Below are 14,620 nucleotides of genomic sequence, written 5' to 3' on the forward strand. Positions count from 1 at the left end.
TTTTTTTTCTTCTAAGTTGCAATTCAGTGTCTGGAGACTGTGTTTAAGATTAACCTGGAAGATACTCATCTTGCACCCCCACAGCATTTGATAGAAATGTTCACAAATTCTTTTCAAAAGGTAAGAATTTAATTTAGATTCTAGAATTACTCTGCCAATATGTGCTGAGATTTCATATTGTATATGAACAACCTTAAGGTGCTGTATCGGTCAAAATGATGTGGAAACTTACGGAAAACATAGAAAAAGTGAAATTTCCATAAAACGAGAACAAGAATCTTTTGGGCCAGTGGGAGGGACGAATTTCAGCTAGATGAGGACAATTCTGTATAGAAAATTAATAAACAGTGGATGTCTCATTCTCACTTGAAGGATTTTATCCTTCAGCTGAGCATTTTGCAATTCCCAGAGATGAATGCCTGCAAAGTGCTTGAGGTCATTCGCAGTTCGCTGATGCTTCTCACTCCCTTCTGGAAGTAATTTAGTCATTCTATTTTAAAAACTTCTCCATGGACACTAACCTTAAGATGGGAACTTCAGAAATGTGTACTAATTGTACGTGTTATCTGGGATCCCTAGTATAGGAAGCACAGGAACTACCAGGATGGCAAATAGGAGAGCTAGAACTAAGGAAAACAAGAATATAGAGACATATCAGATCTTTTCCCCTTTAATTCCTTAAAATATGTGGTGAGCTGTAAGGTTTTTTTAGTAGTAGAAAGCAAACTATCTTTTTCTTCTAAGGATGTTTTCATGATATTTAGTTCTCTCATGCCTCCTGTGTGCTACAGAAAATATGGTTTCTTGTTGATACAGTGATGAAAGGATGAAAGAAGTTTTTAATAAAATCAGGACTAGTATTTTAATGAAAAAAATCTTGTTTACATACAGAATGATATGCTGCCTCTCTCAGGTTCTTTACCAGAGGACGTTGAAAAGGCTGACCAACTGAAAGATGAAGGTTTGTAATAAACATATGAATAAACATCCTAAGCTTTTATTAAGGTTTTTGGGTTATCATGGATTGTAATAGTATAGTGGCTTTGTAATACAGACCCTGCAAAAAACTTGAGCTTATATATTTTGTGGTGATTGTTGTATTGTAAGAAGGCTAAGTGATTTGCTCCATCTGGCTTTGAAGAAAATGTAGTCTATTCTCTCCCTTGCTCAGGAGGTTGCTTAAAAACTAAAGGATAACATGTGAAGTCCTGTGCAACATTCATGAGTAGTAGAAGCTTTAAAGAATTAACAGTTATTGTTCGGTATTCTCTGTTTGTCCATGGAATCTCTATATAGGTTTCTACTTTATTTTGAAAAGGATTATGTGCTGTCTGAATATTAAAACATAGGTAAAAGGCTGACCCAGCTGAAGCCAACAGTAAAATTCTTGTGAACTTAGTAGGGTTAGTATTTCACATAGGGGAAATAATTTGTGTGCTCTGTAAAAATTGCAGAAGAGCCAGTTGTTTTATTTTCCCTTTGATGAGTGTTACTGCTGTCATGTGAGGAAAAGTAGCCGTACCATAGAAGTCTTCACTAGTGCTACCCAAGAAGGAATCAATTTTATTTCCCCACAAAAAGATGGGAGGGAGAGGCATAGAATCATAGAATGGTTAGGGTTGGAAATGTAGCACTGATAACTGATATGAATTGTTATCAGGTGGATTGATACTTTATACATCACATTTTTTATGACCTGTTGGATTTTCAGATATTTGAGTTAAATAGAAAGAATACATAAGTTTCTAACTGCAAGGCAGATGTAATTCTCTCAAAAATTTCAAGATAATGATGTAGGACAAGTTCTACTGTTTATGAGAATGAGTTCCATGTCTGTATTATCTTAAAACTGGTCAGCTGTAGTCATGAACGCAGTCCATTACTGGCTCTGAAAGTAAATTTTCCTGCTTGTTGAAGTTGCTCCGTAGCTTTTTATTTCTAAGGATAAAAGCTCAAACAAGGTTAGGTCACAATGAAAATCGGTTTGTAAGTTGTAACATACCTGTTGTACACGTTGGATTTTCATTTTGCTGTCTGCTACTGCCAGCTCATGGAAAGCGAAGAATATCTGTAGCACTCAGTATTGTTGTTGGACTGTAGGGATATTTAGCACTTTGTGGCTATGGGTGTTACAGCAATGCCTGTTTCAAATCTGTGACTTCTGTTTTGTCATCTGTCAGCCCTCAAGGGTTTATGAAATAGGCTGAGGAAATGAAATTAATGTGTGCTATGTGCTAGTCTTTGTGTGGTGTTGCTAAAGCAATTCCATGTCTCTACTGAAAAAATGGAAAGGCTCTCAACTTCAACAAAGGGCCATTTAAAGTGTCAGCTGTCAGGGGCATTAGTAAGCAGTTTGGAACATATTGAAATTCCTCTGTTTAATTTCCCATAATAAAATTAAAACTTCCTGTCCTGTTTTCTAATGCTGCTCTGCCATTAATCCTCCTAATTTTCACCCAAGTATTATCTATCACCACTGTCATGTTTTTCAGTTATGAATACTTTTCTGCCCTGAGTTGGAGAGATAGGTTAGGTAACTTGAGGAAGTCCATTTGACCCCATCTTCTATAATACAGTAATACTGTAATTGTTATTTCCTCATTTCTATCCATATATCCTTACTAATGGAATAACTTCCCTCACCTTTGTGGCCACCAGCCATCTCCTCCTCTGCTCTCAAACGAGCCACAGTACTTGTAGAAATTGGCTCATGAATGGCAAAACAAAATCAGGTAACAGAGTTTTCTTTCTTGATTGATGTAAAACCAGGAAGTAATATACCCTCCAGACTATTAAATACTTGAAATAACTTGCCTACCCTTGTCTATCGCTTGACACTTTGGTTTAGTGTAAGCTATGTAGAGCGCAGATTATGTGCAGGTTTGTACAGTGTAACAGTGGCTTGATCCTAGAAAGAGCTGGATATTACCACAGTATAAATTATAACAATAGTAGTATTTTCATTATAGAGGACACAGATAAATGTATAATGATTTGAGAGGTTTTTTTGTCTTAAGAATTTTTGTCTGGCATTAAAATAAAATATTACAGTTGCTTTTCCTTTTGTCCTGAATTGCTTAATCTCAGCAGAAATGGTAGGTCTAGGTATTTTTCTGTTTTCCTTTAACCAGTTTTGAGCTGGAGAGAGAGAGGGCAAGAAAGGCACCCACTGATACTAGCTCCAACTTAGCCCTATACCCTAGGTTGTCTTTAGTTCAGAGCAGGATCAGAAATTCCAACTTCAATAGTCATTGATGGCAGTTTTGTTTTAGAGAAATGTTTTCTTCAATCTCATTGAGCACAGCTAACTTGCAAGTCTTTTATCTGACAACAGGATTTAGAGTACAGACCTTTACCTTAGATCAAAGAAAATATGTGTAGATAGTGTGCCTGTGAAAATGAGATACAGTTACATTCTGTCTGTATTTTGAAGGTAAACCTGCAATTACAGTTTCAGTTTGCCTGGCAGGGATTGCTGACTATATTTACAGTCTAGTATATCACTATTGGGAAGGGTGATTTTGTACTACCTTGATGATACTTAGTTACTTAAATATACTTTTAAGCTCTCCATGTTTACAAATAATGCAAGTGTAGTTGTTTTCAGTTAGTAAAGGCACCTAGGACTGCTCGCTCCACAGTCTCTTGTTTTCTGTCAACAACAAGATGTTGCATTGACTGAACTTTTCCAGCCTTTGCTTATGCAGTTATCTACATCTGTACTAACCTGTTGACCTATGCATTCTCTTGCTTATTGTGGGAGAGGGTGGAAATATTTTGCCAAAATACAAGCAAGTCACTGGAATTCTATAGCTTTCCTTACAATTTCTTGACATTGCTGGAAACTAAGGCTTCTGTAGGATCTCGGAGGTCAAAGATCCATAGTTGCAGGACCAGAGACAACATTAGCTTGGGCACTCTGAACTAGGACTTTTTCTCTGCTACTCTATAGTGAGGAAAGAAAGAAACTACCACGACTGCCCTGTGTTGGGGAGAAAACAATGTGTAAGATATCTTTTGTTTTGAAAGACCTTACTCCAGAATTTTCTTTCCATAGAAAAGTTATATTTTTCTAGTTTTTTTCACTGGATATAAAAATTATGAAATATGAAACTTCATTATAAAGTAGAAGTTCTGAGCTTTGTTGCTGAGAAATTTTACCTCTGAATCATTTTAGATTGCCTGTGCTATACATACTTTTCAATATCTTAATGAATGAATTATAGGGCATCACAAAACTAGGGCTTATGTGATTAGTTTTGTTTTGTTTGATTTTCCATGTTGTATGAATAATTACAACTAAGTTGTTGTGGCATGAGAAAATGAGACCAAAAAGGAATTAACGTATAGTCTATTATATTCTGTGGCTTGCAAAGACAGTTAAGACTGATAAATCTATATGAGAGTGGAATTGCAATTACAGTTAGGCTTCTCAACAAACTGGTCTGCTTAAGAGCAGAAACTAGGTGGAAAGTATGAAGTAGTACGATCAGAAGAGGGGGGTTTATGTGGTGGACTGCAACGTACATAATAAACTTTACAGATCTAGTAGATACTTACAGTCACATTATTCCATGCAAATTCTATTTAAAAGGATGTATCTCAAAAAAGTGCAGTTGTAACGATCTTATATAGAGGCTACAATGTGGCTCCTGTTTCTTTCATACATAGCACTGCATCTTTTAACTACTTTTTAATAAATTTTTATAATTTATTTCAGGTAATAATCATATGAAAGAAGAAAATTATGTTGCTGCAGTGGATTGTTATACTAGGGCTATAGAACTGGATCCAAACAATGCAGTCTATTACTGCAACAGGTAAAAACAAAATAATACACTCTTGTCATTCCTGAACTTCATTAATATGGTTTTTAAGATAAATTGTGAAGTAGATCAAAACACCATGAGGCTAGAAAAAACCCCACTATTCAGAAATTTGTCATGTTAAATTTGTGAAAGATCTAAAGTGGAAGCAAGCTCATGGGCTTCAAAATTACTTGTAACACTTGAGATCAGGTTTTTGTGAGTTAGGATGTCTGTATTAAATCATAATGTAGGCTGTGATTCCCAGTCTGCTCAGAATAGTAAGAGCCTCTTTAGCTGGTGTTCTAGTGACTCAGCTGCCATCTCTCTCTCCCCTAGTATTGACTTTCCCGGGAAGAAGTACCATCAATGTGGGAATACCATTTTGGAGATTTCAGCATTGTATAAATACTCAGCATTTTCATGTATGACCTGTTGAAAAATAACAAGGCTGTCATTGCAGTTTCATTGTATAATCTTCACCATAGTGAAGACATAATGACATGGGAGGAGATGAAGTCTGAAAGGGCGTATTAACCCAACAGCAAAAGTATGTTCTTTCAGTATTCTGCCCTCAAGACCAGCATAAGAACAAAGGCAGTATAGTCTATAAGCCTTGCTGGAACTAGCCTGACTCTAGAGCCCCTCTGCTCTACACTCTTCAGTGCCTCCATTACCATGAGGATATATTGACTTAGCTGCTGTCAATCTGGCCTTGTGGCACTATACCCAGTGGATTTTTCTGTTTGTGGAGCTGTGCTTCCATACTTCAGGGTTTAGTTTGCGATAGATAGAAGTAAAATAGTGTGTCGTGGCAAGCATAAAGAGAAAGGAAATGCACAGTTTTCTAGTATTTTACATCTTTAAGAGAGCAGTTCAAAGTGTAAATCATCTGTTTGCCTTGAAGACTTATCACATAAGTGATTTTAGGTATAAAATAGAAATATAAGGCCAGATTCAAAAGCTTCCCAAAATCACTGAGTTTCCTCAGTAGAATGGGCTTAAGCAACAAATCTGTAATTGGCAGGAGTAGAAATATTTCACTCTGTGTGTTACATTATCGTGTATCACATTTGTGAGGGCCAAAATTAATCTTGATTTCAGTAAGCACACTATTGTATGAAGTTATTTAAAAGGAGACAGGCAGTTGCTTGGAGTTTTGTGTGCGATATGGTATTTGAATACACATAGGCCTTATTCTTCTTTTTCTAAAGCTAGTTTGGGAGCAATGGGAGATGTATTGCTGTTAACAGTATTGCTTTGTCCTCAGAGCAGCGAGAAAAAGAGAAACTTCGAGGGCATATCAGCTCTAACTGGCCATACAAATTTTTTGTAAATATGGAAAAAACATTTTCTGTTCAAACACGTGAGAGACTAAGCTTTGTCCCCAGCTTTTATCCATACATCTTCACTGGCATCTGTGGAGTTGGACAACTGTTAACCAGCCTAAATATTTAAAATATATAAGTAGTCCCATTCAGAATAGATTTTAATCAAAGTCAGAAAACCCATGCAATTTGGAGGTTATCACAGGAGAAAGGATTGAATATAGTGATGATTGTAGCATCTAGCATTCCTAATAAAAGAGAATGCTTTATGCAATGGAAATATTGCCATTTCTACTATAGTTTTTTAATCAAGGAAGAACAAATCAGAGTGAGACCTTTCAGATTGGGGAAGTTTTGATTATTAATCTTTTACAATGTCCTTTTTAATTTGGACATATTTAATGGACATATTTAATTTTAATATTATTATATAAATGTCCACAACATTTAGTATTTCTCTGGTATAGAGATGCAATTGTAATTTAGTAATTCAGCGTTTATTGAGAAAAGTTATCTTACTTGCAAGCATAAGTTGCCTGCTTAAAAATTGAACAGGGAAAAATCACAGCATTCCTTTGAATGGCAGTCAAACGATAGTTCTTGCTGGAAAACCCCAATTGTATAAAATATTTCTGCTTAAAGAATTATTTTATGTCAAGTGCTACTTGAAAGTGTCACTTCTTGTAATAGATTTTATGGTGTATTTTGTGCTTAGCCATATGCTGGATCTAAAACAGTTCCTTAGGATTATTTGTCCTCAAAGGTGAGTGTGTGTTCTCCAAAGCCCTAGTCTAGCAAGTGCACTTAAGCACATACTTCAGAACATCTGCTTGTCCTACGTAATTGAGGGATGCTGAGGCCTTGCTTAAATGGTGAATGAAAAGTCAGTAAGATTAAACAACTCTAAAGTTAGTCATGGGCATGTGAATATCTAAGCTTGGTTTTGTTTTTTTTTTTCTTTTATTGTTTTGTTGAACGAAGTTCTCTCCCTTCCCTGTCTTCCTCTTAGGGCTGCTGCTCAAAGTAAGCTGAACAACTACAGTGAAGCAATAAAGGACTGTGAGAGAGCCATAGCAATAGATCCAAAGTACAGCAAAGCATATGGGAGAATGGGGTACGCTAATACAAATCTGAGTAAACACTGAAGACCCAAGTGTATGTTAACATAGATTTTTCTGAAATAAGTGGACCTATGTTGTTTTACTTAGCTGACATTCTTGTTCTGGAAGTGTAGCGATTTTCTGAAGATAACCCTATCAGGATGTCAGCCTTCAGTTTTGTATACATGGTTGATCTCAGCATTTTCCTATCAGATTTCATCAGTTCGCAATTTTTTCTTTCAGTTTATCAACTTTGCAAACTTAGTTTAGAAAGTCATGATGTGTTTTTTCTACCTCCTGCCTAGTTATGAGTAACGTATATTCTGCAGTTGGAACAGTTTAAGCTGTTAATGATGCTGTTAGAGAACAGAATCCTAAAAGTATTAGGGCTTCACAATAGCAGGAACAGAGGCTTAATTTTTCTGTTCAACAGGTCTTTGGAAGCACATATTTTAGTAAGGCTAAGCTATGGTAGTTTTTCTCAGTCAAGTCTGAAAGATTAACAGTATAGCCTCTTCAGGTGGTGGGTCTGATTAAGTGCTATCTGAAAAAAGTGTCAGGAATGTTCTCCCTGAATGGGATATCTACTTGAGTGAAAGCCCATTCTTCCAAGATGTGGAGCTTTGCATTTTCAATAATCAAACATATTGTGGTTGTGGGCTGAATGCTGCATAAGGCTTTTGAGGTTATATCTATACCAGTAAATTAAAAAATGCTTGGGATTGTTGTTTGGATCATCTGGCACAAAATGGCCCATGTCCATGTTATTAAAATCTAGTTTGCAGTATCGAATGGCCACATCCAAACAGCCTATTGCTAAATTGTGTTGGCCTATATTAAATTATGAACCATGCCCCAAAACTGTCTAGAAAAATTCTTGTTGGCCTGGGACAAAACCATGCCAGGGGGCATTTCTTTTAAGAATAAAGATGATGGAGTTTTATCACTTGAAAACTTTCCCCAACACAGTTTGTTTTACTAATACAAATGTAGCCTGACTGGCTTTTGAGATTATTAATTCACTTTGAAATTGTAGGGACTGTTGGATTGGTTTTACCCTATTTAACTCTCTTTAGATCATTTCTTCATATAGCACAGCCCACAATCCCCTGATTTCAGTGAGATGGGGGAACCTACAGGCTGATTTAGTTGGAAATTGGAGGTTATTTTAGAATTTTGGGTGTAAGACCAGTGTGCCTTTGATACACAGTGCAACTGAGATCATTCTTGGGCAATCAAGCATCTCTATTTTTGATTGTATGATTGTTTTGATAGAGGATGTATTTTGAGCCACCAGCCATTGCTTAACTCAGCAGAGGGATATAATAATACATTTGGCATAGGCTGAATGAGGAAACAGTGCCTGTTTAGCTGGAAAAAACAACTGCAGAACCACCTTCTCAACAAAAAAGTCCTGATGAGAAAGTTGTGTTTTCTGACTGCAGGCATATCAAGTTTTTCTTGGGATGTGACAGAAACTCTTTGTCGCAGAAAGATGCAGAAGTGGCACAGAAATATGCAGAGATGGGAGCCATGTAGACAGGTCAAGTGATACTTCCAGCATGACCCTGAGAGAGCACGTCTGAGTAGGAATTGTGAGCAAAGAAACTGTCGCCCACTGTTCTGACTTGTACTGTGTTCCAAGAAGCAGAATTTTACATACTTTCTCTGTAAAAAAACACAATTGCATCAGAAATACCTGATCGCATTTCTCGTCTGGTCAGAAACTATTTTGGCAAGTTAATGGGCCAAAAGGGAGAGTGTTTTTTATGGGAGTAACTGTGGTAAGAGAGAAGATATTATCTTGCTTCGGTTCCTCCAAGAGCATTACTGGAAAGTCCTGGAGTTTCATACTGTTATTGAGTTCATCATCACTGAGAGTAATGACTCTGACTGATACATGTAACATGCTGAGGTCTCTGGCCTGAGATAAGACTAAGGTCTCTTGATGGGCATCAGCACAGGCTTATCAACCCAGTCTGTGTAGCTCAGCACATAACAGAGGGGTACTGGGGTACTGCATAGCTGAATGTGGGTTACACAGATCTTTCACAAAATGTGGAAAACATTAGTTTAGTTTTGTGGTCAGTATAATTTGAAAATACAGTGGAAGACAGAATTGAAACTGCAACCAGATGGACTTCTGGAATAGCTCAAAGAAAGGTGATGTTTTAAAGGTAGTAGCTAGTCGAATTTGAAAACAAATACGTTTCAAAAGTAGTAGATTTGTCCTTTGCTCTCCTGAGCTGCTGGAGAATAATCTTTTTCAAAACATTAAGCAGACTTCCCTGACACAAGGGTTTCTTAAAGCATCTTACAGATGTTACTAATATCCTCTATAACCCATTTGTCAACCTGTTGAAGCAGAAGATCCAAAAGGAGAAATTTGCATCGATCCTAACACAAAAATTTATTTTGCTGAAACTTGTGGTTCCATTATTTGGTTTCTTGAAGCTGACAAACTAACATTAAGGATCTTTTCACTCTACTTAACCATGTACCCTTCTGAATAATCTCTTGGATCAAAAGGACTGGAGGAAACACTTCAAGGAATTCCTCAGCTTATAAAAAAAGTCACGGATGCTGGATCCAGTTTGTGCTCTCAAATACAGACTAAATCACTTGATGATGCCAAAGAGCTTTTAATGAAACTTGCATGCATATGGAACAGTCAATGCAAGATGAGTTTTTTAGGTATCACCTCTTCTGCAAAAAATAAGCGCTTACACTAAGCAGTAGTAGCACAATAGCAAAGCTTGCTTTAACTTGCTCAGGCTAGAAATTAGTTGTGAGATACTGTTTTACTTAGGACAGAAAATATCATTATCTTTTGGTGGTCATTTCTGTTCTACGCAGAATTTCTTTATTTCTTATTAGGTTGGCTCTGACCTCAGTGAATAAATATGAAGAAGCAGTTACCAGTTACCAAAAAGCACTGGATCTTGATCCTGAGAATGACTCTTATAAGTCAAATTTGAAAATAGCAGAACAGAAACTAAGAGACATGTCCAGTCCTGTAAGTTAGCTCTGTATCTATTTATTCACAATAGTTGTAACTGGGATTTTGTAGGTAAACTTACCTTCAATTGCAATTTGTTTGTAGACTGGAACTGGACTGAGTTTTGACATGGCAAGTTTGATAAACAATCCTGCCTTCATTAGTATGGTGAGTATATCTTAAGCTTTACGTTATACTGTTTTTAAAAATGAAGTTTTAAGAACAACTCTTGTTTCATAACACAGGCAATTTTAATGCTTATTATAATAGCAATGTTTCATTATACTGAATTTAAACTTTTCTAAGTAATTTTACACTCAAAACAAGAAGTGAAGCATAAAACTGTAATGCCTGCTGATTTTCAATTCATTCTATCTTTTCTATGAACAACATGCATAGATTAGCTATGCTGTTTTTGTAGATGGCATGATAGTAAAACACTTGTCAACAGCATGGTGAAAATTTCTCTTCAATTCTCCACATAGCAGTTAACAACGAATACAAAGAAATCACCTCCTAATTGAATAGCAGTTGATTCAGATGCAGTCTACCCAAGACTAAAGTAACTCTGGGGAAAACTACCCAAGAGACCTTTCTGTTCTTACTCTTTCAAATTATCCCTGACATCCATAAGTGTGCGAAACTTCAAGAGATGCGCAAACGGTGAATATAAATAACATATAGTGCATTTCTTTACTCCCAGTATAATGGCAAATTGTGGTTTTGTCCCGCAGTGGTTTTTCTCCGTGCAAAGCTTTCTTAGCTAAATGGTATTAATTAATTTTGAAGAATGGAATTTGGAGAAGAAAAAGCAAAAAATACTTATTTCCTTTGAGAACGCAGTTTAAAACTTTACTGCCCTTCTAGTGGCTTCATTAGGACAGGACTTTTCAACCAGTGAGTGCTTCTGTGTGGAAATGAACTGCATGCAAGAGAGATCAATACATCTCATTCTGATACTATGGTCCAAAAAATAGAGATGGCAGGCAGGGAAGAAGTGAGCGAGTTCTCCAATAGCGTTAGTGATTAAGTAGCACTGGAACTGTGTGTACCACTTTATGGGCCACATGACTTACTCAGACAGTCTGCATCTGTTCAGAGTCAAAAGAGGTGCTGTTCACTATGGAGATAACTATGGGTAGCTAACTTTTTGCATCATTTCCAGAAGATGCCTGCTGATAGAAAGCAGGGCATTCAGCCAGGTATGAATGAATGAATGATTTTTCATGTGGTGTAGTTTTCTGTTTTTAGGAAAAAAAATTCCTCACTCTCTGACCTTGAGAAAGTTATTTCTAGCCTGCATTTTGCTCCCCTAACCTACATCAGACTTGTTACTGATGTAAGAAAGAAAAAAAAATGTTGTATTACCCATACAATTGACCTGAATTTGTCATTTTATATCCAACTGTAGACTAGAGAAAACATTGATTTACTGTTGAGATATATATATATATATATGGAGATACATTGATGAATAAAATTAATATTGTATATATCTGGTTTTTGTAGTACTTTTAATAAGAGAGTGAATAAGCAGATACTGCATTCTGCCTGTTGGTCTTGTATTCATACAGACACTGATTTCCATAGGAATTATGATACTAACTTTAAAACATCACCTAATTTATTCTATAGTAACTGTCCATATACACCCTTACACTATGGTAAACATAATTTTCTCCAGTCCTTATGAATGAGAAATTTAAATAACCTCATGCTTGCTAAAAAGTAAGAAGGTATGCAATTACTACAAAAGATACATGTTACCTCAAAACCACGGTACAAAGTAAGTCCACAGTCTGGTTTACTCTGCAATATTCAGTGGCTATAATCTTAACGGTTTATACCCAGTAGTAATAGTAGTTGCAAAACTTATTTATTTCGGCTGGGAGTCAACAAAATACAGGCCCTTCTCCAAAAAGCCCAGTAGAAGACCTTTGTCCTTGGAAATCTTAATTTTGGGCTTTTTCGGTACCAATTTTTTATGGTTTTTATGTCATCTTGTCATATTTCTCACTTCTGAATCTGTAACCAGGATTTTTTTATCTAATGTGTAACTAATAAAACATAGAGTACATGATGTGTTGTTCCCCCCCCCATTTTCCACAATGATACCTAAGTAATAGAAGTGGTATAATTTCAGCTATATATTGTCTATTCTAGGCAGCAAGCTTAATGCAGAATCCTCAAGTTCAACAATTGTAAGTATCAAAATGGAGTACTATGGAAACAAATGTCTTCAGGGGTTTTAATTAGTAAGAGAAAAAGTGGATAGTACTGTATTCCTGAAAAGTTAATTTTATTTTTGCTTACTATAAATAAAACTTCTGCAGTTTCTTCCTCTTGCAGCTTGTTTACTCCTAGCAATTCAAAAGAGATCTACGGTTTATTGCTTTACTATAGAGGTCCCTGCATACCACAATGCCAATACTGTGCTAACTGTTCCAGGATGTCAGGGATGATGTCAAATGCCATTGGTGGCCCTGCTGCAGGTGTTGGTGGCCTGTCGGATTTGTCCAGCCTGATCCATGCGTAAGTGTTACGAATTGCATAGTTTTAACTGTTACGTTTGTAGAAGTATCGTTGTGCAACACCTATTCAAAAGGGATAGTATCAAGCCACTTATATTGTGGCTTGTCCCTGCTGTGTGCCTGATAACTATTAAAAGAGAGAACTTGAAGACTTATTTTCCACTATCTTGTTTGTTTGCTTTGTGCATATCCATCAATTGCAATTACTCAACTGTGTGCTAATTTTCACTTTCTAGTTCTCACATACTGTTTACTTTCTAAATGCCACACATTAAAAATGCTCCTTTCAGCTCTAAGTACTCCTACATGTGCTTTTGAATTGTGTTGATAAATTTACTACCTGATATCTCAGGCACTAGTTAGAAAAGCTACAGATTTACTTAGCACAGGTTGCAACAAGTTCTGCTCTGGCATCCATCCATTTAGACTAGGAAGGCTTCAGGCAACTCACTAGAATGAGGAGTAGCTTTTACAAAAACCAGGACCCAAGTCTTTTGTAGTATAATAATGATAATCTATCTGGAAGAGTCTGCACAAAAACATGCAATTTGCTTATATGGCAAGACCTCTTTAAAGGGCATACAATTTTACTTTATTTCATCATTCTAGCCTGTTTCAAAATATTTTTAAGTTTTGCCCATGCAGGGAAAAGTAATTTATAATTTGCAGCACAGACAGGAATGTGCCCCCACAAAATCAAGGGCTATTTTCATAAAAACTATGTGCTACACCTAGATCTATTAAAACGGTGCCTTTCCTTCAGCTGCCACTGTGTTTTAAAGGAGTCTTGATAATTTGCTACTTGGGCAAAATGTAGAAGTTGCAAGGAAGCCAGGCTATTAGGAAAACAATATGTTCTACTTACTTGCTTTTTCTAGTAAACCAGTGTTATACTTATCTTTTACGTGGAATTAATCTCACTTATTAACTCTTAAGCTATAACTGTTATGGAGATGGTTCTGTCACTACTTCAGTCTTACAAGACATAAAGGTGTAATTGTATGCTAGTTCTCTACTAATATGTCTTGCTCACAAGTACAAGTTGGCAGCCACACACTATTTCTGGAAAAAACTAATATAAGGTTGCAGCTTCAACAACAAGCATAGTTATCGTAAACAACTAGAATGGATCCTCTCAGGAAGAAGGGAGCAAATCACTGGAGCAGATTTGTTGCTATAGTTTTACAAAGTAAGGTAATACTTTTCCCTCCATGTTATCAAGTAGAAGTAATAGTCCTAAAGAATGAAAATTAAGATCTGATGATCATCCCATTTGGAGAGATTTTAACTATGTAAAGTCATAATACTACAGATATCTTGATTAAGACTACACAGCAAGTTATCTTTAGTCTTAACTTTCGTATAATGCACCTTTCAGCTGTATTAGGGTATCCCATTTCCTTACAAATGGTGCTTGTCAGTTTTTTCACTTGTTGATTTTACTTAAAACTGTTCAACACAGGGGGCAGCAGTTTGCACAACAGATACAGCAGCAAAATCCAGAGCTCATAGAGCAACTGAGAAATCATGTCCGGAGCAGATCTTTCAGTGGCAGCACTGAAGAGCATTCCTGACTTAAAGGAGGCATGTGAACTGGAATGGTATATAACCCGAAAATGCATACCATAGTTAGTAGCAAAAGCACCATTGTAACTCTTCTGCTTGAATAGAAGACAGAAAATTCTTTGTGCGTACTTGCAAACAAGAATAAATCCGTTAAACAGATCTATTGCACATAACTTGGAACATATCATTTATGTATAGTTATTCCTCTGAAAATTAATACACTTAATATGTGGTTTATTAGAATCCTTAAGTACAAGTCATTTTCAGTATGTGCATTAGATTGATCTCCAGG

The 14,620-nt window shown here is 36.3% G+C and overlaps 1 protein-coding gene across 1 annotated transcript; it reads left to right on the plus strand.

Moving 5' to 3' along the window:
• Positions 1-15: 15 nt before the first annotated feature.
• Positions 16-14,619, plus strand: SGTB (small glutamine-rich tetratricopeptide repeat (TPR)-containing, beta; the record flags this gene model as incomplete). Its single annotated transcript, XM_010083676.1, has 9 exons — positions 16-120; positions 892-961; positions 4,721-4,820; positions 7,143-7,247; positions 10,111-10,249; positions 10,337-10,399; positions 12,395-12,432; positions 12,680-12,763; positions 14,225-14,619. Coding segments are annotated over 9 exons (816 nt in total), but the record flags the coding sequence as incomplete, so codon positions are not given.
• Between the last annotated feature and the right edge of the window lies 1 nt (position 14,620).

This window comes from Pterocles gutturalis, unplaced genomic scaffold, assembly GCF_000699245.1.
Source record: "Pterocles gutturalis isolate BGI_N339 unplaced genomic scaffold, ASM69924v1 scaffold4570, whole genome shotgun sequence".
Classification (NCBI taxonomy): Eukaryota; Metazoa; Chordata; class Aves; order Pterocliformes; family Pteroclidae; genus Pterocles; species Pterocles gutturalis.